Source organism: Drosophila elegans, unplaced genomic scaffold (genome assembly GCF_018152505.1).
Source record: "Drosophila elegans isolate 14027-0461.03 unplaced genomic scaffold, ASM1815250v1 contig_468, whole genome shotgun sequence".
In the NCBI taxonomy this organism is placed as follows: Eukaryota; Metazoa; Arthropoda; class Insecta; order Diptera; family Drosophilidae; genus Drosophila; species Drosophila elegans.
Window position 1 is genome coordinate 136,439 of NW_024545855.1, and position 27,057 is coordinate 163,495.

At 41.1% G+C, this 27,057-nt stretch overlaps 2 protein-coding genes across 3 annotated transcripts; both read left to right on the forward strand.

Annotated features, from left to right (window-relative positions):
- Nucleotides 1–86: 86 nt before the first annotated feature.
- Nucleotides 87–6,587, forward strand: LOC108148811. The gene is made up of 2 exons (XM_017276049.2): nt 87–628; nt 687–6,587. Exons 1-2 carry the CDS (start codon nt 175–177, stop codon nt 6,482–6,484), a joined length of 6,252 nt encoding a protein of 2,083 aa, XP_017131538.1. The 5' UTR covers nt 87–174; the 3' UTR covers nt 6,485–6,587.
- A 5,435-nt stretch (nt 6,588–12,022) lies between these two features.
- On the forward strand, nt 12,023–25,745 carry LOC108148996 (myb-like protein P). Of its 2 annotated transcripts, none has more exons than XM_017276338.1 (4): nt 12,023–12,560; nt 22,506–23,705; nt 24,462–25,563; nt 25,672–25,745. In XM_017276338.1, exons 1-4 carry the CDS (start codon nt 12,552–12,554, stop codon nt 25,731–25,733), a joined length of 2,373 nt encoding a protein of 790 aa, XP_017131827.1. In that variant the 5' UTR covers nt 12,023–12,551; the 3' UTR covers nt 25,734–25,745. The 2 variants fall into 2 exon arrangements, with proteins under 2 accessions (XP_017131827.1, XP_017131828.1); XM_017276339.1 differs by having other exon boundaries at nt 24,465–25,563.
- Nucleotides 25,746–27,057: the final 1,312 nt, after the last annotated feature.

Consider the following 27,057-nt stretch of genomic DNA (forward strand, 5'->3'; position numbering starts at 1 on the left):
AACATTTTAAGTGCGCGCCAAAAGTGGTGTTTGCCAACACTGAAACCAAAGTGGTATTTCTTAGGACATCCAATACGGTCACACCATTTGCCGCCAGCACGTGTGTGCGGTTGTTTTTTATTTAACTTTTATTTTTAACGAATTACACGATAAATAGGGGTTTTGTAAAGTACCATGGCTATACAATCCAATCGGCGGAAGAGGAAACACGAGGAGGCGAATGCGGAACAGCAGGACGAAGGCGATGTGGCGGTGCCCAAGAAACTGGCCAAGGAGTCCGACACTCCAAGGAAAAAGAAGAAAGAAAAGACCAAAACAGATGAAACCTCGGAGGAAACCACGCCGGAAACAAATGGAACAGAGTCAGCCGACCCCACTCCTTCGAAGAAAAAGGTAAAAAAGCCCAAAGCCCCCGCTGAAAATGAAGAGCAACAGGTGGAAATGGAAGAGGAGGTGGTGGAGGAATCACCATCCAAGAAACTTAAAAAACGAAGGAAAGATCAGCACGGTGATGATGAAATAAGTCCAGATTCCGGCATTGAGCCCGAAGAAGTGAACATACGATTTCCCAACGACTTCAAAATGATGCACTTCCGCACAAAACTCCGCAGCAATAACTTTATTACAGGTTGGTAAATATGCTTATAAGTCAAACATCACCTTACCCATTTGATAACTCCTCTTAGAACTGCGTCACTTCCTGCATATGTGCGCCACCACCCGCCCCAAACTGCCGGCCAAGTACATCGAGAAGCGTGGAAAACCTTTGGAGCTGGTCGAGGCCTTCGAAAGGATCGATAAGAGTAACCTGCTGCACGTGAACTACCTCACGGAGGCACTCCAGCGTGTTGTGATGGAAATACTCACAAACCAGAAGAGCCACATGGAATCTGCGGCCCATGGATGCCGCTATTTCCTAAAGGTCCACGGCGGTGTGCTCGATAAGCTGCTGCAGTCCTTGTACCCAAGTCATCGGGCCAACGCCCTTAAACTGCTGACGGCAATCGTTTGCGTGGAGCCACAACTGGGCCGCCAAGTGCTGAACTCCTACGATGTCCTCTCTAACGTGACGGTGGTGCAGCAGATGTTGTCGCATGCCAAGGAGGATTACCGGAACGAGGACACAGTGCGCAAGGCGTTTATACACTTTATTCTCGCCTTCCTGGTCGAGGGCAACACTCTGCTGATCCGGAACATCCTGGACCGAGGACAACTGATTGGCGTGCTGACCAAGGGATTGGTCTACGATGACCATGTCACCGTCTGCGTGGTGCTGAACGCCCTGAGGCAGTATGTGCTGGAGAACCCCGAAATACAGAAAACTAAGAAGGTGCTGGTCTTCGACCTGGAGTGCTGCAAGAACCTGCGACGCCTGTACGACTGGGAGGGACCCGCTGGGCTCACCGTGTTGTTTGGCCATCACCAAAGAAAGGGGAAGCAGCCTGTGAATCCGCAGGAGGCGGAATCCGTATCTGCGGCCGTGCACGAACTGCTGTTGGTCCTGCTCACCTCACGCAAGCACGGCGTCTGCTTTGATGCCATGACCCACTACCGCCAGAAGCAGAACAAGCTGCAAGGCAGACTACTCGGTTCGCTGTACAAACCGTTCGATAATCCACGCAAAACGGAGCTGGTCATCAAGACACTGACTGCCTGTCCGGATTTGGGACGCAATACGGTGAGGAATTTCTCCTGTCTCCTCAGTCCGGCGAGGAACAAGATGGAGGACATACCCAAGGCGGCGATTTTCCTGGCCCAGGTCATCGATGCAGTTCCTCCGACTGCTCTGTCCACTGCCTTCGACAAGATGACGCTAACGGATTTCGGATTTTGGATCAAGCAGCTGTGCCTGCCCATCGAAGCGCTGATGCACATCACAGGCAAACAATACCTAGGCAATATAGATTTCAGTTTTCGGCTTGCCATGATGCGCCTTCTCCTGTCCATGATGCAGCAGTACAGCAATTATGTGCATGCCATTGCAGTGCGGGAGCAGTCGAAAAAGGCCGGCAATTCGCTGCGGAAATTCAAGTTCGACTTGCTGAACCATCTGCTAGTCCACTTTCCCACCATTGAGTCCATTCTGGTCTCCCTTTTCACCACCATCAAGCAGGAGAAAATGGAAGGAGTGGATGTGCTGGAACATTTATCGGTTACCCTAGACCTGGTGCTGCTCATGTGCAAGGAGAATCGAGCTTTTGTGAACAAAACAAGTCAAATTCTAAACTATTTGGAAGTATTGAGACCCCTGTACCAGACTGATTTCGATAATCTGAGTGAACCACAGGAGCTTTTCAAGATTCAATTGGAGTTGAAGTCGATTAAGACCATCCTTTTGCTGTTTCCGCGCTCTTTAAACCCGCAGGAAGCCCTCTTCGGTAAGGTGTTCAAATCGTTCATTAAAGCGTACATGCTGAAGGATGTGGCCATCAAGGCAGAGGCTGGAAACATATTGAACCGCCTCTTCCACAATACGGGATTGTTTGATTCCTGCAGCCACGAGATCAATATTTGGCTTGAGGCTCTCATCGGATTCGATGCGGCAACGGTGACCAATGTGGTGGACATCCTGCTGGAAGTACTCTGCTTGGATTGGCGGCAGATAAAGTTGCCGGAGCTTAGTGTTGCGGAAACGACGTCGAAGACCCAAAACCTAAGCAAACTGTTTGCCCAAATTGAACAGGGTCAAACTGTGCAGGCCTATGTGGAAACTCTAAGCCTGAGCAAGGTGATGCCTCTGCTGCTGAAGGGTGTGGAGTTGGAGGAGCCCTACGACGCCTACGTGGAGCTGGTATTCCTAATGCTTTTCCACTATCACACCAAGCCGAAACAAGTGCTGCAGCTTTACGAGGGTAGTAGCCTAAGTAGCAACACTGATTACATGAAGAGCTGGTTGCCTGTCCACTCAAAGGAGAAACCAAAGAAACTGCCACCGATCTTAGCGGACAAGTGGCCGCTGCTGAAGCAAATGCGCACGGTCATCACCAATGAGGATGTCCAGCCCTTCGAACAGATATTCAAAGTGGTGCAAACCGACAAGAACTTTGAGCTGCAACTGGGCGAGGGTCAGACAATGTTGTTGCACCCCAGCCTCAGCAATCCACGACGCAACATGGTCTACGTTCAGGATTTGCTCTTTGTTTTTAGCCACCTCTTCTCCAGTGCGCTTCTCAGCAAAATGCAGGCAGAACTCACGGCAGATTATCTTATTAAGTTTCTGCAAATCGCCAGCCAAGTGGATGATGGCAAGGAGGAGGTGCAAGAGGAGGATGAGGAGCAACAATTCGAGACCTACACCCAGAGTCTGCTGCACTACATCTTCAACATTCGGCTGTGGCAATTGCATCCCACCGAAATATTAAGCGAAACGAGCGAATCTCGCTTGAACTATGTTATTTTCCTAAGGCGACTGACGGAACACTGCCGTAGTTTGCCTCGATTCGAGAACTATATGGCCAACTACCGGCTGCACTTGATTAAGAGCCTGGATATTGCTCTGGACAGCTCAGTGGATCGATTGGAGCATCAACAGCAACTTGTTGAGTGTGTGGCGCTGGTGGATTCCTTTGAATTGACTTCTGGCGAATGCTCTCAGATGCTGGACTTGCTTACCACCAAAATGCAAGCAAAGGCTTTTATATCAAATGGCAAGCCCAATCACTACTTCGATCTATTGCTGCGATTGCTGGGACGATTGACCACTTCGAAGGAGCCCGTTGATTGCAGCAAATCATTTAAGGTGCTGCTAAGCTTCTACAAGGATTTTTGTGAGTTGAGCGAACAACATTTGGAACCTTTAGAGGCGGCCATTCTGCAGTTCTTGCTTAGCTACCATCATCATCTGGGCGAGTGCGACAGCGACTTCTTTGCCTGCTTCTTCACATCCTCGCGTAAGCTGAGTAAATCCGCCATTCGCCTGGCCAGTTTGCTGCTCGAACGCCAACCCAGACTGGCAGAGAAATTTGCCGAACTGCTGCCCAGCAATTTGGAGCAAAAGGAACTCGTGTATCCCCTACTGGACATTGCCCTGACCAAGAAGTACCAACTACCTCAACCAGTGCTTCAACGTTGCTATCAGACATACAAGAATGGCTTCATGAAGAGCATTGAGAAGCCGCAGAAGGCAGCCCTAATCTACCGTGAAAATCCGGAGGCCAGTGCTCTGCTCATTGCCCTTTGCATGCCCAAATCCGAGTGCCTGGATTACTGCCAGAAACAGCTCAAACTCGACTCCGTGGAGCTCTTCCAGGTGCGAGTTCTTCGGGAGATTTATTGGCAAGCCTTTGCCACCGCCAAGGATGAGAAGCAAAAGGCCTCGGTATTTGTAAATTACATTAACCTCAATGTCCAGCTGCTGGCCCTGGATTTGAAGAAGCAGGTTCTGGATCTGCCCAAGCTGGAGCAAATTGCATGGAACTGTTACGAGTGGTGGGAGCTGAAGCAGGGCCATGATCTACCCCTGGATTGGAGTCGCCTGCTGAAGAACCCGCAGTGGCTTAACTTCTGCAAGAGCTGCCTGAAGTTGGCCCTTCATCTGGGTGAAGAACGACAGCCGCTGCAGGATGAAACTAATGGACTCGTGCTGAAGCTAATGGCCTTCTTGTGCGACGGCATGTACAAGGATTACAAGGAGGAAGCGCAGCAGCAGGAGGAGGAGGATGGCACGCCAGCCCAACTGTATGATATGATTTGCACGCATTCCTGCTGCTTTGACCATCTCCTGGGCAGCCAGAGTGAGACGAAAACCCATCTGCTGCAGCTCATGGAGGCACTGGCCAGAAAGGCACCCAGTGCCCTCCAGTCCGCACACATACCCGTCATCCTGGGCTCCTATCATGCCAAACTGTCTGCCGCAGATCGCTATGGCCTAGCTCTGCTGGAGCACTACGAACGTTTCGATGTGGGCTTGGATAAGTTTAGACCCTTCATTTGGGGCGAAAGTGCTGTGGCCCATTATGCCTTGAGGGCAGCGGACGAGGATGAGCGAGCTCGATTGCAGCAGCAGGAGACGAACGTAGCCCAGGTGCTGGCCCTGATTGTGCGGGAGACCAGCGAGTACACCATTGAGAACTTCCCGATTTGGAGGAGCTTGCATGCCAGCCAACAGCTGCCCACCGTCGAGTTCCAGAATCCTGCCAAGAAATCGCAAAACTTCGGCGACAATCAGGTGGAGCGAATGGTGGAGCAGGGTCGGCAAGATTTCCCCCAGGATCTGAGGCGCATCTGTCCAAAGCGCGAGAGGGTCTACGACACCTGCTACGATCCTGCCTTCCTGCTGCCCCTGATGATGCACTGCTTCGCCCCGGAATCCGTGGTCTGGTCGCGCTGGCCCGTGCAGAATGGCCTGCTGGCGGTCACCTTTTGCGGCCTCTCCTCGCTGGACAAGGACATGCGACTGGCGGCGGCCAGTTGCCAACAACGCTATCGCGCCCATTTTGAGCTCTCCAAATTCTACGAGCTTCCGCTGTGGACGCAGGCCTACGACAACATCCAGGCGGGATTGAGTGAGCTGCGCAACTCTTGGCTGGCGCAGAGGAGAACGCACGGTGGCACACCTAGGGTTCCGCTCATTCCAGCCCTGTTTATCGCCCACAGCTTCAACCTGAGCACGGAGCCCACGCATCTGCTGTACAAGCGACTGATGATGTACCTGCGGCTGAAGCAGAGCTTCAACTTCCAGACCATACCCGACTTCAATGTGTTCTTCTACTCGCAGGAACCGGAGCACCAGCAGTACCGCGAGTTCATCGTGGAGCTGCTCAGGCATGGCATCAAGTGCAGTGCCGATCTCTTCCTGCTGGTATCCACCAACACGTTCAAGGTGCTGCTGGGCTACTACGGCTCCAGCTTGGCCACTCTGGAAACGAATCTGCTGCTCCTTTCGGTGCTCTCTACTTGCGTGAAGATTCCCGGCGCAGTCAAAATCATGCTGGAGCATGTGGGCATCCTGTCCTGGCTGGTGAGCGTGATCCGTGACACGGAGTTCCATCAGTTCGACATCATCGAGGGCGTCATTAGCATCCTCAACAATCTGTGGTATGCCCTGGCCGCATCGCGTTCGGAACTGCCCGACTACGACCATGTCCAGTTGCGAGTGTATCGCCTGGTGCTGCAACTGCTGCCTCTGCTCTCGCCGAGGATCTCGGTGCCCGGCCTGGGTCGCCTGCTCAACGTGCTGTGGAAGAGCGGCTCGGCCTGTGGCCAGCACAGTGCCTTGTCCGCCGACCAACTGGACCTCCTGCTCGAGTGCATCGCTCGCCAATGGCCGGATCAGCTGGCTGGCGTGCGCTATGTGAGGGACTTTGGCGGCTGTGGCGCATGTTCGCGATCGGAGTACTGCGACTGGCTGGCCAAGGATCAACAGCTGGAGCCTCCTGCCGTTCTCGCCTTGTCCAGTCTGCGGGAGTTCGTAATGGATTGGTGGCAAGCCCACAGGGCAGAGATTAAGGAGGAACCCAAGCAGCTGGCGGAGTCAACTGAGTAGGAAGTACTTGTGTTTTGCTCTAGGTTAAGCTATTGAAATGTGTTTAGTTTGTAGGCACCAGAAGTCTTCGATTTATTAAATTTTTATGCCATGCATTCGTAAATCTGATTTTTTATTTATTGTTCTTATACATACAAAATAACCAATAACCCATTTATATTATACAGCTTTCCTTTTTTTCTAAAAATGGTTTTGCAGAAAATTTACCATATATCAGCACATACAAAGCCATAACTTTTCTTACAATTATCCGATTTTAAAAAGGCAGAAAAGCGACCTATAAGGCCATAAATTTTTATATATATATCCGATTATGAAACGGCATATCTCTAAAAGTTTGTGGTTTTAAGCTCTGAAAATCTGCACTTACCTTTTGGTTCAAAGTTTTGGGTCGATTTTCTTGAAATTTTAATGATGGCACCCCTTTCCTTTTTTTCCAAAAATGGCTTTGCAGAATAGTGACCTAAAACCAGCCATAACTTTTCTTACAGATATCCGATTTTGAAAAGTTATGGCTCTATAAGTTTGTGGTCCTAAGCTTTAGAAAGCTGCGTTTAAATTTTGGTTTGCAATTTTGGGTCGATTTTCTTGAAATTTTAATGATGTAACCCCTTTCCTTTTTTTCCAAAAATGGCTTTGCAGAAAAGTGACCTAATATCAGCACTTTTAAAGCCATAACTTTTCTTACAATTATCCGATTTAAAAAAGACATATCTCTATAAGTTTGTGATTTTAAGCTCTGAAAATCTGCATTTAAATTTTGGTTCAAAGTTTTGGGTCGATTTTCTTGAAATTTTAATAATGTAACCCCTTTCCTTTTTTTCCAAAAATGGCTTTGCAGAAAAGTGACCTAAAACCAGCCATTCTAAGGCAAATCTTTTCTCGATTATGAAAAGGCAACCATGTCTCCAAAAGTTATTGGCTTAAGTGCTTAAATATCGGTTTGCAATTTTCGATCGATTTCTAGACATTTAAGTATTTTTTTTTAAATGTCTTTGCAGGTATATGACCTTAAATTAGCACTTAAGAATACTTAACATCTATTTCCATTACATAAAAGTCCGCAGACTGAGTTATTACCGCAGTAACTCATTAAGCATCAATACTTGTGGGGGAGTCTGTTGCGACTGCCCCTCAAAAGCGAATCGCTCAGAGATGTGTTGAAAATAAACTGTCACATCTCCGGCTGCTCCATAAGCCTCGTCAACCTTCCATTAGTTGGGCCGCAGCGTATGACAAATTACGGATAATCAGCATAACAAAAGATCGGTTAAGCCAAAAAAAATGAAAATCCGAAGACAAAGTATTGGACCAGGGCAAAACCCTTTAGTGTTTGTTGATTTGGCCAATCCGTTTTCACACGCCGCACAAGTGGGCGTGCTCATGTGCCCATCCTCCGTCATCTGCAAGGTATAAGGTAAGGTATGACTCCCCAGTCACCACCTACAATTTGTTGGGTCAACAAAATGTTAATCACCCGAATGAACTTAAGGCAGAAAAAGATGAACTCAGTTTGGGAATCTGCATTTCTAATATGTGAAGCAAAGTGCGCAAAGTTGACGCAATCGGTGAACGAAAATATTCACAAGATTTATGATTTTCCTAGATGTCTCGAAATCTAAGCCACTTTGTTACATAAAACTCGGGGTTGGGTCGTCTCGAAGCTCTAGGTGTGCAGATCCGACATAATTGATTGATATTGCCCGGCGTTTTGTTGTTTATGAGGCGGACGTCATCCCAAAAAACGTATCAAATATATCTTTTGGCTTTTGGCCTGAAAAATTTAGTGGATCGAATATATGTATAAATTTGATTTGCTCGAGGCATAAACAACATGGGAATATACACAAATAAGGAAAGCAAATGATCGCCGAAATCATCTCGTATTATCTCATTTGATGGATTATTTTAATATTGGATGGCTAACTAGTTATAATCATTAAGCCCTAAAAATTGGGTCGTAAATCGAGGCACCATTAATTGGCCACATCTTCTTCAGGTTGCAGGCAAAACAAGTTTTGATTGGAGTGATTGAAAGATGAAAACCCATCAGCCAGGCATTGTTTAAAAATAGATATGTTTACCTTGCTTAACATTTGGTTAAAGTAATTAAAACTTAGTATTTTTTACACCGACCTTTTTATGGATGGTTAAAACTTTTTTAATTATTTACACAAGGCTTAATGCTTTCTTTAAAATGGTTTTTATAGTACTTAATTTATTTTATTCTGTTCCACAGAAAAATAATCAGATTTCTCTTTTTTTAAGACATCAAAAATTTCACTTACTTCATGCATCAATCAAATCCTTCAATTTTCCAGTTTCACTGACATATTTCAATCATGGTGAAAAATCAACCAAAAAAAAACCAGCCTGCCATGGCATTGAACCATGCACAATGGGCCGAAAAAAGTGGGGTTCAAAAGTTCAGCCGGTAGCTGCCCAAAAAACAAAAAAAAAAGGCCATCGCCTTGTGGGCGTGACCACTGATCGCTGGACAATTAAGCAGCTGTCAAATGATTGATTTAGCTTACTTAAAAAGCAATTTTCTCTAATCCGGAACTGACAAGGCTCCAAAAAAAAAAAATGAAATGTAACCGAAGATATCTGGGTAAAAAACATTTGGATGCATATGATTATCCGGAGTGCGTTGGCAAATCTTTTCTCGGGTTTCAGCTTGTCACATCCCATGGGGTCTAAAGATTAGAGCTGCTTCTGCCGCGTCCATATTTCACACCTTAAACGACAGTCGACAGTCGTCTACGATTGCCTCTTTCGACTATTTGCATTTTAAATTATTAGTTCGGCCCTCATTGACACGTTCATTTCGGCTGGCACAAAGGCCTTTGTCTTATGCCCAATCCCAGTCCATGCAATTTATACAAATTTATTTATAAGCAAATTTCTCGATTGTCCGCCGTGTTTGTGCCATTTATTGAACTCGTTGCTCTTTTTGCTATTTATGGTTTCATTTGCCCCTGCCCATCATAAATGCCTGGCAGCTCCTGGGAATCGAAGTCGAAATAACCCCTCAATCAAGTGTCACAATAGAGCTTAGCCGCAGGCCACTCGATGATCGCTTTGCCCAGATGGATGACTTTATTATGCGACTTGAACAAAAAAAATACCCATAAACGGTAGTGGCCAAAGGGCGTGGCGAAGCGAATCAAGTGGCTAAGGTCATCGATGGGTTGCCAAACGAAGAGTTCAACATGGTGGTTTTCCTGAGTTATGGCAGCCGAGATCACCTCCGATCGAATGCCAGTCTGCAAAACCGCAAAACTTCATTAGGAATCCAGTTCACATACAGATTTGCAGCTACTGGGACTGACTGTTAAGCCAAGCAACATGCTTTTTCAATTTGCCTGGCTCTCAAAAAATTAGTATTATAAATTCAGGCAAATCGCAGAAAACTAATGCCATTTTGTAATCAATTTAAAAAAAAATGTCTGTAATTTAAAGAAAAGATATTTAGTTTTTTGTTTTGTTTTTTTAAATATTATATTAACCAGAAGACTAATTAGTCTTGAATAGTTTAGAATGCTTAACTTATTTCTTTTTATTTCAAACTTTTTTTAGGACTTGTAGCTTAAAGTAGTTTATGTTTTACAAAAATTAATCCTTTATAATATAAAAATTCTGTTTCAGTGTATAATGTTAATACTCTTCAGCCAACTCCCTGGCCAAATGGCCTGCGGATCAGCACGTTCAGCCTGCAGTTGGACAAATGTGCAGCAGCCGTTGTCCTGGCCACAATCAAAATTTGTTCAGCATACAGAGCAGCAAACGACTTGGACTCGGAAAAGTCAAATTGCAAAATTGTAAGGCGGGGAAAAACTGCATGGAACAATTGGAAAAGGGTGCAAACGGGTTCAAAAGCTCACCAGGCGACGGCGTCGAGGCGTCTCGACATCATTTCAAATATCAAAAGTCACGACGAAGAAAGCTGGTTTGCCATTCGACGTACAACGTGTTCGATGTTTGGTTTTGGTTTTTAGTTGTTCGGTTTTTGGTTTTTGGCTCGCTTTTGTGGCTTTCTGTTGGTCTTTACGAAGCATTTGCCAAATAATCTGCCGCTAAGAGATGTGACTCCGACTCTCCTCCCAGTGGCATCTGAAAACTTGTCGGTGGTGGCGGAAAGTGCTTTTCGCTGCCTGCCGATTCCCATTCCCCATTGACTGGGGACAGATGACAGCGGAGATGGGTCTCCACTCCCCCGCCGACTGGGGATTTCCCAGGCAGGTTATTACTGTTCACCCAAATGGTGTTATGCCACCTACCAGCCAACATTTGGTAATACCCGAAAAGTGTTATTACAAAAAAAAAACATTTTAAAACCGAAACCAGTCACATAAAATAGTTAGTCTAGTCTATAATTGTTTTGAAAAATTCTATTTGCATATTAAACAGAAAGGCTGTACATATAGTAATGACTCTTATAATTAATAATGTAGATTAATTAATGAGTTATTGTTTTGACATATGGTTAGTTAGTTCTTTATAAATAAAAAAGAGGAATTGTTAAATTTTATATAAAAATAAGTGCAAGCGACACAGAAATCTTTTTGGCTAAAATTTGATTGACTAGTGATATACAATACATATATATGATGTAAACACACATTTCAGTCTAGAAATTTAGTTTTATACCCGATTTTTAGACAATCGAAAAAACCTTAGACCTTCATACTATTTTGAAATACGTTTAGTACTTTTATATATTTTATAATATGAACAATAAATACCTAAAATTGGAATAAAAAAATTATTTAACACTAGGTTCAATAAGCTGCGTATATAGTTGATTATAATCACCATTGATGGCCAAGAAACACTTCCAGGTTTAGCCTGTTTGGCATTAAATCCTAACTCATCATCAAAGCTTCGTGGCAAAAATAATTGCATTTAGCAAAGATGAGCGGAACTGTGAAAAGACAGGCGGAAATCGAATATTGAAACATGCGTCTTCAGAAATGAGTTAATTTACATGCTGAATTGGCGCTAATTCGAGAGAAATTGGCGCCGCGAAGTGGCCTAAAAAAAAAGCCACAAGGAAGTGGAAGTGGCAGAGCCAACTTTGATCTGCGGCACGTGTGTGAGTTGGCCCCAACTGGCTTGGCTTGGGGCAAAGTGGCTCATTAAGCTGTGGGCAAGGATTTCGAACGAAAGCGAAACCAGCCATGTTAAGTAATAACGCGAAACTTGGAAAGTGTCTGCCAGCGAATCAGAGACACGCATAAAATCCAAATAAAATACAAAAGATAAATAAATGAATGTAAAACAAACTTAATTAAGCCGCAGGCTGCAGTTCCACTAGAATTCCGTTGCGTCATAATGGCCATAAAGGTGTAGCATAGTGAATGTAAGTGTTTGCAGTTGGCTGCGAGCCAAGTTCAAAGTAGCTTTTCATTTTCATTCATCGCCAACTGGCAACATGCACGCCAGCAACATGTTGCCGCCCGGCAGCAACATCCGCAGCATCTTCAGGCCCATGGTTTTCAATGCTTTTGTCTTCGGCCAGGAAACCTCGAAATGTTCGCGCCTCAGTCTGCAGCGAGCGTTCAGACGGTTTGGTTCAGTTTTCCCTCTGCCAGCGGTTAGCCGTCTCAGCGCTTAACACAAAAATAAAAATCCAAAAAAAGCAAAGTCAAATAGCAACCTTAAAGCAGCAAGCAAAACAAAGAATACCAATTCCTAACTAACTCTGAGCCGCGAAAATTATCGGACGGTGTGAACTATTGTCCGCTAATTCGAAAATAACGATTCGAAATTTGGCAATTTAACGAAAATAAAGTGCAACAAGGAACGACCTACAGCCAGCGGCATATTGGCATTATACAAATCAAATGAATATAATCCAAATAAAATAAAGGAAACGTTAGCAGCTAATTCGCATTTGATTAGTTTATGTTTATGTTTCTGTTTCTGTCTCGATTCGAATATTACGATTTGATTGCGTGCATCGTTTGGGAGGAACGAAAGAGAGAGTGAGGTGGAGTGTGGTCATCAAACCATCGGATTACAGAGCTATAAATTTGGATATATCCCACTAAAATACAGAGTCAAAATGCTTGTGGTGAGTACCTGTATAAGGGGGCAACAACTTTGATTTTTTTTAACAAAACCATGGGAAGAAATTTGCTAACTATGAAATTTCTTAAATCATCAACCTCATATTTAGTTTCCCATTTATTTTTTTTTTATTTGTCTCATATGCAAAAATTTTTAAAAATCAATTTTATCTGGAAGTGATCAATCTTTTAGCTTTTAGACATTTTTTAGCTAAGTTAAAATCAGAAATAAGGGTTTATTTTTCCCAAAAATAAAAGTAAGTTTTTCACGCAGCCATTTTTTTTTTTTGTAGTTTAATATTTTATTAAGCCCCTTTTATTTTTAATAGTGATTTGTGACAAACCGAGAATTGTTATTAAGTTAATAAACGCTTAAAAGTTTTAATTTTAGTTAGTTTAGTTATTAAATGGACAAATTTATAAAATGACCAAAAAATATGATTTTTAATTCAACCGCAAAAGCATGATGATTGTTAATGTGAAACACATATTTTCAGATCAAAGCCAATTGTAGGGGAGTCATATTTAACATATTTATAAAATAAATGAAAAGTTTAATTTAAGTCAAAAACAAAGATGTTTTAGTTGAAAAATAAAATTTTAAATGTATAATATAAAGTCTAATAAACAAATAATTAAAAATATATTTTTCACGAGAAATATCAAATAGCTTATTTAAATGGTTGATCCACGAAATCCCCTAGCTCTTGTTTCTTTTCAAATTGAAAGTTTGACACCCGAACTTCAATAGAAATTTCTCCACGTTTGCTAATTAAATTACCTCAATTAGTGAAGACATAAGACCCCGCCCATTTTTGGCACATTGAACACATTGGTGTAGGAGTTACGCGTTACGATCTGACAGCTGCGATCGAATCGCCAATCGATCAGATATACCAATCATGAATATATGCATGGGATTTTGTGGTTTTTGGCAAGACCAAATTATTGAAAGTCATTTGCCAAGTCATTTGTGTAATGGGTTTTTAATGCCGTTTAATGATACCATTTCGAAGCCAATAAAACAATTTAATTGGCGACATATGAGACGCATTTAATTCGTTTTGCCAGCTACCGATCGAGTTGTTTTACGATCGTTAATCACTTAAAGTCCATTTAGTGGCTAAGGCTGATTAGGACCGTTAAAAGTGACAAATAAAGCCGTGACTTTGAGGTCGAAATGCGAATGGGTGGCTATTAAAGCACAGGTGCTGCCTGCTCGTTTAACCCAATTGGATTGGCCAACCCGAAACTCAAGGATTTATGTGCCTTCTAGCCCGCATGTGAGCCAAGTTAAGGCCCACACCCCAGGCATATCCGATTTCCAGCTTATGCAATCGACAGCTTATGGCCAAATTCAAATGGCCAGTTGTTTGGCGACCTGTTCGTGGCCAGCCAAAGTTGAGAGTTGGCACCCGGTTCCAGTGCCCAGTACCCAATACCCAATCCCAGCCCATCTACCAAGTCATCTGCAAAGTCGTCCCAAAACGCAAGATGTGTGTAGATGTCTGCCGTTGTTGACATGCAATAAAATTTCACTTTTCACCGTTGCATAATTGCACTTTGACAATGCTTAAAATTGATTATGCTGCGTTTTCCTTTTTTCCTTTATTTATTTCTGTTTTTGCTTTTCTTTTTGCGTTGGCAAAAATAAAATAAAAAAGTGACGTCTTCCTTGCCGGCCGCTGATTTCTCCAGCCCAAAATTAGCCAACGGGTCATAAATCATCCAGAGGCATTCAGTGTCAAGGGATGTGCTTACCACTTTTCCTGGAAAATTAAAAGTATATGTGAAAATGTGTATTTAAGCTATTAAACATATACATTCAATTAGAGACTTCATTATTGTTGTTATGTTCTGCAATGTTAAATTTACAGGCGAAATAAAAAAATAAATACATAAAAATTTTTCGATAGCTTAAGGCCTTAAGCTAAACGTGATATTATGTATTGCTGTTTTTTTTAAAGAAACTGTAAGTTTACTAAGTGTGTTCGTGATTTCAAGGATTTAGTTACGATTATTCCTAGAATAAAGGTATTTTATGTATTCTCTAAGTTAGTTGGGAATAGATCAAAAGGGAATTGTAAAGAAAGAACTACAAATAAAAATTTACATTAACTACTATAAATATGTTTATAAGACATAACTTTCTCTTAGTACAACAATCAACCCCTATTATAAAATTTTGTTTAATCAAATAAATAATAAATAAATGACTTTAATGGTTAATTTTCCAGCAGGCAATAAAATCAAACAAAAAATAAAACTATACTCAGTTAAATGATTTTACCATTTTTAAATTTTCAAACTAATCCTTTTAGTTCGTTTCACTAAGTTTTTGTTAAATCAAATTACATACAAGTGTGCTTATTTCTTTGTTAAATTTTAAAAAGAAATTCCAAAATACTTATCCAATATAAGTTCAATCATTTTATTAATTTCTGATCTTCGACAATCTCTCCAACACAAAGGCAATTAATTTCTGCCTAATGAAAGCCAGTCAAGGCACATAGTAAAAAATACAATTGGATTATTGATCCACCAAGTCATGGGCTATCATCAATCCCAAAAACCACATACCATAAGCACAATTAAAAACATTTCACAAATAATATCTTTATCACACGTGAGTTTCTCTCGGCCAATTCAATTAACGATTTTCAAGTGCCTCGGGGTTCCGATTTTCACAGTCATTGATCAGGGAATGTTATTTGATTTGCTTATCGGAACTGTTGACCCGCCGCCATTGTAGGGTAACAAAAGTAAAAGTGCCGCACACTCACTCACGATCGGCGCTTCATTCACAAGATATCCAATTCATGGATTCAACAAGAAATAAATAACAAGAAATGAAAAAAACCGCCCGCACACTGAGCAGGCGAACATATATCGTGCGGGGAGATCTGTATCTAAAAGCAGGGTCTGCACGAAATTGTGCAATTGTCAAAATAGCAATTTACAACTTACCATATGATGGATGATGGGCAAAGGAATGGGGAAGGTGAGGGGGGAGGAAAAACCCTCGAATAAATCAAAAGCACCTGAGATTTATAACTATAACTGTTAAGCAAGTGCAATGGATGAGTTTGTTGTTGGCCATGCAATGCTTTTAGGGGGTGTTTAGTGTCGAGTTCGTTGCCTAAGTCTTTTGTTTTGTAAACCCATCGACAGCTCTGCCACCGCTGAAAGGTCAACAGCAGGTAGGTATAGGTACCCCTTTCAAATAGTAAATGGCACACGACGCGCTGCACACACAGTGTAAGCGATTTACATAATAATATGTAACTATATATACATATGTACAGTAGGGGGGCCAAACAAAGCATTTACCACGTCAACTGGCCACCGATGATCTCTACTCCGCCAGCATCTTCATCGCCGCTTTGGCTTTGGCTCTTCCTCAACAGCCTTCGTCTTGCGGAGTTTCAGATGCCCGGGCATCGATAAAAGTGAAACCGAAATTGCCGAGTACACGGCCCAATGATGCCATTGACATTGCATTTTTGTCTCAACGCGCGCCATTAGATGCAAACAGCCAAACAAAAAGCGACGGAAAAAAAATTTTAAAAAATGGTAAAAGAAAACACACAGATTTCCCCTGCAGCCCCTCCCTAAAATCCAAACCTCGAACAATGGGCAGACATTACGCGAACCAAAAACAAACAACAACAAACCAAACAGAAATTATTGTAAGATGGAAAAACCTCACAAGTATGACTGCATGTGCCGCGGAAATTTATCGTAATATGCGCACATTGGTAATTTCGTCTTATTTTTATTATGAAATGCTGAATGCTGTGTGGCTAAATAAAAGCCGTGGAAGATGGCAAAAAGCATTGGTCAACGGATTTTCACTCAGCCACTAAAATGCCAGCGAGAGTTTTGGCGTGGCAAAATAATATGGTGGAAACCTGTTGTTTTAGACAGCATAATATTATTGTTATTTGCCTGGCAAATTGAATATGAAGTCCAAACTTGAACTTCAGCTGGTTATCGGTGGTTCATCAATAAACTTGACCTCTGGCCAATCCGGCAAAAATAATATCGTATATTATAACTGCCAAATCTATGACTATGGCTTACACGCAACCAAAACCCAATTAAATGCACATAAATATGCAAATAACAGTCAGCAAAATGGGCCCTAATCGAAATGTAAACAGCTATGAATTCGTGATTTCTCGGTGAAGAAGATCCCCTCGCCTATCACGATATCGCATTATTGGTCAATATCCAGCGATCCAATCAATGCCAATCAAAAGCCTGCTTCCATGTCAAAACAGCATCACAGACTCAGGTTGCTAATATCTCGCCGAAAACAATGCCACTAAATCTGATATCAGGGCGCGTCAGCCTCGAAATGCGAGTGTGAAATTATGCAAATGCCCGGGACTTGCTATCCAGTATCGAGCATCGAACTAGAGATGGAGTTCAAGATGGAAAAGGGCTGCCATTGGGAGAAGATGCTGCCGAAGCCCACACACGCAATTATGGAAGTTTTTTATGGCTCTGTGGACAACGCAGCTTGGTAGCCACAAAGGCAGTTAAAAGCCCATAAAATACTGTAACAAATTTATTGAGCAACCGAAAACCATAGGGGATCGTCATTGATAAAGGTTAAAAAGAGGTGGCAAAGTCATCGATTTGTGCATGCTCTTACAATTTGGGAATCTGGGTATCAATAGAAGGTATTGGATTTATTTTAAAAACAATTTTTGTAATGTTTTTAAGCCAAAGTTTATTGAAAACAAAAATTTAAATTTAAATATAAAAAATTTTTGAAATTTAAACAAACAAATTTAGTAAACAATAAACACAATAGAAGCTACAGAATTATATTATATTTTATAATGATGCTAGAAGAAAAGTATTACTAAACTAGAAATATCTTATATAAAATCTTTAAATATAAAAGTAAATATAAATTAAAAATCTTTGGTTGATTACAAAATCTAAATATAACTTTCTTATCTTGCATATAATCTGTAAATACAAATAAAAAATAAATAAAAAAGTCAAAAGTTTTAAAGTGAATTCACCATGTGCAAGATAATAACAAAGCTTTTATGAATGGCAACGTTTTATTATTTGTTCATACTTAACATAAAGCAACAAAAATCGATTTCAGTGACAACTATATTGATGTATTTAAAGCAAAGAAGATTTCTGTAGCACCATGATAATCCCCTTTGTTTTAAATATCAACCAAAATTTGCTTATGAATACAGTCCAATTTGTAAATCATAATAAAAGGCCTTTTAGACCAACGTTGGATAAAGATGCATATACAAAAGATCAATATACCCAATAATGAATATACCCTTCAGACCATCAATCGTTTATTTTAGGCGTGAACTTGGTGGACCCATAAACCTTTTAATATAAAATATTTGTATTAAATGTGGTTGCATTTTACGACTTTTGCTATGGATTACAACATAATTTTTACAACATTTAATGTTTATGGTGGCCCACATATAGCATAAACACCAATTTGCACTGGCTCGCCAATTGGCAAGGGGATGGGTATGGGGATTGGGATTGGTGTTGGTGTTGGGATTGCGTTATGTGGCAAGGCGAACTGTTACATCTGGAGCCAGATAAACAACTTTCGGCCGGGTCTCGAAATTCGGTGTTTATCATCTTGCCAGCTGCTTAATAATGCGTGGCTTGTATGGATGTGGATGTGGATGCAACCACTGCAGGCTTGAGCAATGCTAAATGCAAAATGCAAAATGCGAAAATTCAAAATCCAAAATGCATCTGCAGAATGCGAAATATTCGTAGTGCAGCGGCGCTCAGTTGGCGTGAAATTAATCACAATGAAAAGAGGGGAAAACCCCTCCCAACTGACAGCTCGAATTACTGGCATACGCGAATATGATGTACCATTTTTTTTTCTGTTTTTACCTGTATTGTTGGCCAGTGGAACTGGGTTACCCAGTCCGCAAGTCGAAAGTGAAGTTTCGGTTTTGGTCAGTTTTTTTTTTGGCTTATGCAATTGCCGCTTCTTTATTGCCCGCGGAGATATGTATTTGCTTACCTCAAGAGAGGTGGTGGGAGGTAGAAAAACAATAAAGAAAACACTATCAACCCACACACTGGAGATAAATAAATTATATAGACAGCTCTGGGCCATTATCCATTGAGGTATTGCTAATTTATTGGCGTTGTCCGATTGTTGTTAAATCACTTTTACACTCTGCCGCATGTTTGTGGTCGAAAAGCTGTGGCTTCGGGCTTTTTGCGGAACCCAGCGGCCAACGAAAATAATTACCGATAATTAAAGGAATTTTATTGAGCTGCCTTATGGCGTTTTACTCGCTTGTTCATTTTGTACATTTACCCATGTGAATATATTCATCCAATTAAAACGGAAATTTTACGGCGCCTTTTGACTGTGATTTTGTTTGGGAACTAGCGCGAATTTTAAATAGAGAAATTTTTGAAATTGCTGCAAGGCTTATTAACCTTTAGCCATTAACAATTTAAATTTATAAGCCATTGAAAACCATTTGGTGAAAAAAAAATATTTAAATGTAGCATATTAATATTTCCTGGAGCCATGTTGATAAAAATAGATTTATTTAAGCATTTGATCAGCCATCATAATTAATTTTTAAGGCATTTAATATAATACGATGCCTTTTTTAAATAATGGTTTTTAAATTTCTGAATATTTAAACACCTGCTTTTCATATAAGTTTCATATTTAAAATAAAAAATTGTATAATATAAAAAATGTGCACTTTTTATACCACAGCATATTAAAGTTATCTACTTTAATGCCGCAAATGTTTACAATTAATCGCTTCCGCAAAGGCAGCCTGGATTTTCGTGTTTTAAAGTGCCAAACATAGTAGGGAAATGGCCCGAAATGAAATAAATGGAAATGCCCACATGCAATTGAGCCCCATGCCTTTTAATATGGCTGCAGAGATTCCCAACTGACCATTACAATTTATGATGATTGCTATTTTTTTCGCCGCGCCAGTGGATCCTCCTCTCCCCTCTGTATTGTAGTATTACCTTCAGCTATGAAAACCATCCAAAGCCGGTAAACCTGATTAGCTTAGCGCCAACTTGAAGCGACTGACGGACTGTCCGACTATTTGGCTGACTGACTTAAGGCCCACGATGATTTCCATAGTGAAATTGACGCAAATGAGCAGCAAAGCAGGCAGCGCCATCGATTTTTTGTTGGCCAGAAAGCGAAAAGGCAGGCGGAAAGTCAATAGCAAATGGCAAACTAGTTGTGTGGAAAAACGACTGCCAGCTGGAAATTGTTTCCCATCAAAAGGGGCTTCCTCCTGGCTCATAATGCTTTGCCCTTTAGCAGAACTTGAACCCTGGCCTTGGTTTTTGTTTTGGGCGGCATCCGCCTGCCAGTTAAATTGTGAAAAATAGTGGTTATTTTCACCAGATTATTCAATGTAAAAACCACTTGAGTCATGTTCGATTTTATAGCAATGGACTTCAAAGAAGACGCATTCGAAGGCGGAAAAGTAGAAAGTTTGGGGAGCAAAAACTCCAGTCAAAGGTGTTGAGCAGAGTCGTATGATTTAATCAATGGGGGAGATTGATGACCGATAGGGGGTTCATCTGATCAATGGTCCTCATCATTTTGGTCCATTTGCTCCAGTCCACACAAAAAAATCAATAGTAATTTGAACTCCGTACTCAAAGCTTAGCAAGTGATATTTGGTTTTGCATAGCACATACATAAATATTGTAAATAAAACTTTAGCAAGTGTGTTTTTTTGACAAATCTCTAAAAATAAAAAAAAAACACTTTTTTATATTGGTTTTTATACTAAAACTCTAAGAATAATCGTCAATATATTGTTGAAATGGTAGCAAATTTTCTAATCGAATGGCATTAACAGTTAAAAATATTTGATTTTTTAGAATTTTGTGAAAACAATTTGATGTACCCTTTAAAAAATGCTTCGATTGAGAAATATGTAAAATATATATTTTTCATATTTATCTGATATTTTTATACACAATAATAAATATTAATAACGATATAATCAGTTATATGATCTTTGGTTTTATTAAATTCACCACCCAATCTTTTTTAGATTTCTAGCCTAAAATGATTTGTAAAACTCCTTTTATTAACTTTTTTTTTTAATTTGTGGATTTATGAAAAAACATAAAAATTTGTTATGTTATATAAAAGTTGTGTACACTTTTTCTCTGTGCAAAGTAAAGATTTATGCAAGATCAGCATTGCAAATCGCTGGAATCCTTGCTGCGAATCAAATGGGCTTTTCATTTCATCTGCTGCTGCTGATTAAATAATTTCGACTGGGCCACGATTGTTCGAATTTGGCCAGAAACGCGGAGTAATGCCAAGTGCCAAGTGGCAACAACGTGACTGTGACTGCCTCACCGAAATCCTGGGCACCCAAAACCAAATCCGAATCCCAGACCAAAAACTGAGAAACAAAACCAAATCAAAGCGAGAAACTCACGTAGCTGCGGCGACAGGTGGTCAGATGGCTTTCCTCTGATCGTTGATGCAACAATTAGCCTAACTAAGCACTTGGCCGCAGCCAAACAAGCGTTGCAAAGTTGCTGGCCAATTTGCAAACGGTCTCGCCAATCCACATGCAAAAAAAAAAACAAAAAACCACTAGGAATCAATCGTCAAGCTGTTGAAAATGGGAAATTGTGAAAACGCAGCCACAGATTCCCCCCCCAAAAAGAAAAAGGCAAGAAAACTGCATGCCATGAGTGGGCAGTCTGACCAGCAAAAAACTATGTATAATGCGTTATGATTTTCTGTCTGTGCAAATGCCGGAAAGATTACCACTCCGCGATTAGCTGACTTTCCGTTGGAAAAACGAAAAGCGAAGGGGTCACAGGCTGCACACAGTGCATGCATTTTCCACCATCTTGCAAAAGTTTCCCGCAATTGGGCTTGGCTTCTAATATGGCAAAGAAAATGCAATCGAAATTCCAATGAGTTCAGTTCATTACTTTATTCACTGGATTCGGGTAAATCAGGAAGTTTGTTATGCAGGAAAATAAAAAATATTTTACATTTAAATATTAATTTATATCCAATGTGCGAATTGCCAAAAATTAAAAACGTGCCAGAAACAACATACAATTTATGAAAATTAGGTCACATTTTAAAATATGTATATTCATAATAATAGCCATAAATGTTGGTATGCTTTAATTCGCTAACCAGATTTAACTAGGCCAATTTTAAAATTCGATGAGGTGTAATTTCATGCATTTTATAAAGTGGCCTATTGCCAGTCATTTTATACATAGTTTGATTTGTATCTTATAAAAAGCTGCAGAGATACTTTTCAATTTTTAATCTTTTCTTACTGAGAGACTAACTCAAACAATAAAAAATGAATATCACAATAATTTTAAAAGTTTTAATAAACTTAAATATATAAAAACATAAATTTGGCAAATGCCACTTAAGCCAACGCCATGAACTAAATAGCTAATGATATAAAATTTATACAAATTTGTTCACAATTAATAAAATATATATACGAAATAATGTTCATAAATATTTTTATGCTTTAATATTATAATGTTTAATGTTTAATGTTTTTTTCACAATTTCTTAACTACTCTTAGATATAAAAATATTTATTTGAGAAGTCTTAACAATCGTAAATATACGAATTCAGACATTTGTATTGCCAGTCGCTTGTAAAATAAAATTGCTCAAGCCTAACCATTTTGGCAAATACCACTTAACCAAATGCCAGGCCATGTGAAATGGTTAAGGTGTCACAGACAAGTGCCCAAGGTGTCTCCAACTAGCCGAGCATCCATGGCCATTAAATCAAATGAGGCCTGAAACTAAGACCTCCATTAAGAGCAGTCTTTTCGAACTTATTAAGTTATTAAATTTAAGCGTAATCATTAATGTTTCCTTTCTCTTTGTTTTTCTTTTTTACTTTAAACAGAGACATTGGAATGGTTTGCCTTGGGCTTTGCTGGCGATTCTGCTACTGGCTGCTCTAAAGCTCCATGTGGCCAATGCGGAAACCAGTGCAGGAGAGCAGAAGGAGAAGGAGGTGGATGCTGCCAGCACGGAGAGCAACGAGATCATACCCAGGGAGGCCATCCAGAAACTGGATTACTCTGTGAGACAGGCCCTACTGCGGGCAATTGATAAACTGGAACAGGAGGAGGCGGCGGCCACGGAAAGTGGTGAGGAGAGTCTGAGTCCCAGCAGCAGTGGCTCCCGTTCCCTGCTCCAAACAGAGACCTCTACCTTACCCTCACATCGTGAAAAGGATGAGATTCTCGAGGAGAGCACGAGAGGCAACGAACCGGAGCCCGTGGTGCCCACTGTTCAGTTCTATACGGCCACCTTTGACGAGAAGAATGCCCAGGAGCAGCTGCTCTCCTCCTTCATCGATCGTTCTAAGTTGTGGAAAAAGACCACGGTTAGGAAACAGAATACCCCCGCCATTTCCCTGCCCCTGGAACCCACGACCTTGGAGGTAGAAGCTCCGGAGAATCGCCAACTAACCCGCAGTGTGGACTCCTCCAGTTCCGGATCCGTGAGCAGCAATGAGATCTCCCACGACAGCGGCAGCCACGAGATCAAATTCGAGATCAGCAATGTGAGAAAGACCACCGCCGTGCCAACCACATCCTCGACCACGACCACGACCACAACCACAACAACCACGCCCATACCCCGCACCACTAGGCGTCGCACTACGACGACTTCGACGACCACCACAACCACAACACCACGACCCACCCACAACGAGGATGGGGAGAACATCGAGCTGGTGGACAAGCAGGACATTCGCATCCAGGCGGCACCACTGGTCACCGCTTTCACGGTGGACCTGGACGAGCGGGGCACGGCCCAGAAGTTCCGCCCACTGCTGACGGGCAGCCAGCGCACCACCCACTTCGGGGCTCCACAGCAACAGCTGCAGCTGCCACACATCGGACCCACCATCACCAAGCTGAATGTGTTGGAGTCGGAGCCGCCGGCTACACCGCTGCCCACTCAGTTTCCACCCACAAGCAGCAGCAGCAGCAGCACAACCACCACCCAGATCAGCACGAGCACCACTGCTGGCGGCGGTGGTTTCTCCACCACGCCCGCTTTCCTGACCAGCTCCACCAGCAATTATGTGAAGGTATAATAGGGAAACTTATAAAAACTGTTTTACTTACTTACTTACTTACTTTCAAATACCTTTCTTTTTTTTTTTTTGATTTAGATTGTCTTAATACATAAAGGAAATTTTAAATATACAAAATTTCTTTTTTAATAAATTTCTTAAATTGTTTTCCTTTAATTAGTTAGATAAAACGGAAATATAATTAGCAATAAACATTAATAGAATTTATAAAATGAAACTAATTTTGTGGAAAGAAAAAAACGATTTGCTGCCACTAAGTATTAAACTAACTAATATAATAAATAGAAAATTTCCATTTTCTTGATACATTTTTTCCGAAAGTTGGATTGCGATAAGCAATTAACGTTTTTTCCGTGTATAAATATTAATAAAGTTCACAAAAGGAAATAAGAAAACATATTTTTAAATTCTTTAATATTTTTAAATTAAATCATAGCACATTTTAAATATTTAAACACTTTTGATATTTTAAATTGAAACCAACGTACAAATTATAAGCTACAAAATTGAAATTTGTATGATACACATATCGTTCTGTAATAATTTTTAAAAAATTCAATTGCAACAAGCAAAACCAGATATGTTTACACAAAAATATTAATAGAGCTCATAAAACTTATAATGCTTTAAGCGTTTTAAAACTTAATTAAAGTTATGAAAGATGATATATAATTTAGAAATTTTAAATTTTAGTGACACACAAACCACTCCGTAAAAATATTACCAACTAAAATGAAACAATAATTTCAGCAGGAACCGCGTGACAATCTGGCAGAGCCGCCAAGTGTAAATAACTACCTGATTGAGCGTCAGCGGGCACTGGAGCAACAGATCTACCAGCTGAAGGTTCAGGCACAACAGCAACAGGCTCTAATCCTGCGTCAACTGAAGCTCCTGGAGGAGCAGACCCAGAGTCGTTTCCAGGGCACACCGATTGCCCAACCCAGCACATTGCAGCCACAGCAGCAACTTCAGCAACAGCAGCAGCAACATCAGCAACACCTCCAGCAGCAACAGCAACAACAGCAGCAGCAGCAGCAACTGCCGCAAGTCCAACAGCAACATGGTTCGCTGGAGGTCATTCAATCCGGTCTGCAACCGCCCTCTTTGGGCGGTTACTCCATAAGACCTTCGGTGGAATTTATACCCAGCACACACACCAAGACTGTTATTTATCCCACATATCCAATTGAGCAGCAATTGCCGCGGCGCGATGCCGTTGCGGGTCATAAATTCGCCCTGCACAATGGCAACATCAACACGAATAACTATCAGCCGAAGCCGCCAGCGAATGCAGTGCAGCAGATTTTCCAAAATTTGCAGCAATCGCTGCAGAAATCGAACGAAAACCCCCAGGTCCAGCCCTCCAATCAGTTCAACTTTGCACCGGCCGAGGCGTCGCAACTTCAGGCCTTGCCCCATAACAATTACAAGCCATTTCAGCAGCAACAGCAGCAACAGCAGCAACAGCAGCAACATCAGCAACAGCAACAACAGTTGCTGGTGCCAAACTACGTCAGCAATGCGGTTTTCCAACAGCAACAAAGGGCTCGGCAATTTCGCCAGGAGACGGGAGTGGGCAATTTCGGACTGAATTCAAATGTGGAAATACAGCCGAGCAACTCCTTTGCTACCACAATTGTTAGCCAGCAACCTGACCTTAATGCCAATCCACATCTGGAGAATCAGAACTTTTACAGGCAACATTTGACTCCTCAGTTAAGCAACCAATTGCAGCAGAACGCCCAGCAATATCTGCAACAGCAGCAGCAACAGCAACAGCAGCAACATCAGCAGCAGCAACAGCAACAGTTGCAGCAACAACCAAAAGCCAGCGGCGATATTAGTCCAGGTAATGCACACTATAAGAGTAGACCGAGTGGCCAAAATGGCAATCATCTTAGTCAATTTAGCAGTTTAAGAAATCTTGATGAATTGAAAGTAATTAGTAAAGTTTTAGCTCTCAACCATGGGATACCGCAGTTCGCCTCACAAAACCTGCACTTCAACGGGGCCTTTTGAGCACTTGCACTACAAAAACCACCACCAAACCAGCACCACCATCCCGCACCACCAAACACCCACTGTTTCCGTTTCCGGTCCTGCTCCTGAGTCCTTTTTACCTCGAAATTACAAATCTACCAACCTACCAGTTGACTTAAGTTTTTGCGTAAAACATCTTTGTAAATATACATTTTATTTTAAAACTTAAGCATCGATCTAAGCGAAAAAATATAAAAAAGAGAGCAGGATAATCCAGCGGAGAAAGAAGGATGAATTTATGGTGAGGCAATTGGCAGAGCAATGTGTTGAAATGTAACAATTATTTATTTTCTATGTGAATAAAGTTTATTTTAAAGTACAACTAAAGGTAGTGTTTGGGTTTTTTAATTAAAATAAAGCTCTTACAAGCAAATACCACAAATGAAACGAATGAGTAAAATAAGCTCAATCAGTTTATTTTATTTATCAATTTAAGTGAAGTAAAATCGATTGGGGAACAGAATTGGTAAAAGGAATACCAAAGTTCTTCTCTGTGGTACATCGTTTGGCTCTGGAGGAACAACAGGACGAGCTAAGCCAGATCGGGTACCTATAGGAACAAAGTTTTTAACATTTGTTGTAATTAATAAAGTACTCACCATCAATAATGTCAAATATATCCTTATCCTTAGAAACAGGTTGGGCATATGACATGGCAAATAAAGCCAAGCAAACCAAAAGGACACGTAGTAGCATTATGATAAAGGTTGAAAACAACTAAATAACTTTACAAATATGCTGGGTTTAAATACCTAAAGTAAGTAGTATACGAGGTAAGCAAATTAACAAAGCTATTTGTGAATTTAACTCGTAAACTCATCAATCAGCTCGTTTTATCTTGAAAGTCTTGTTCTACTGACAGACATATTAGTAATCAAACTAGGTTAGTTTCTCAATTAGTTTGGATTTATGCTAAAGCTAAAAAAAAATATTTAACATACTAAAAAAAATTTAATGATACCTTGCTAACTATAAAAAAACTACAATTTAAATTTGTTCAAAATCTTGGCATAAAACTGATAAAATGTGGATGGGCATACCACATAAATCTCGTAATTAAGTTTTGAACAAATTGGCATTTTAAATAAAGTTTTTATGGTATAAACACAAAAGATTGACATTTTTATAATTTTTTAGAAATATATTTATTATTGAACGTTTAAAGTTTTCTAAGTAACCGTTACAAAGATCGCGTTAACAGCGGCTTAACAGGAAATGTAAGCTGTTTTAAATTGTCCATCTCTAATGTGCGTGCTTCCGCGTCTATCGAAATCGCCAAGCTTAAAAATACAAGGTTTCTAGC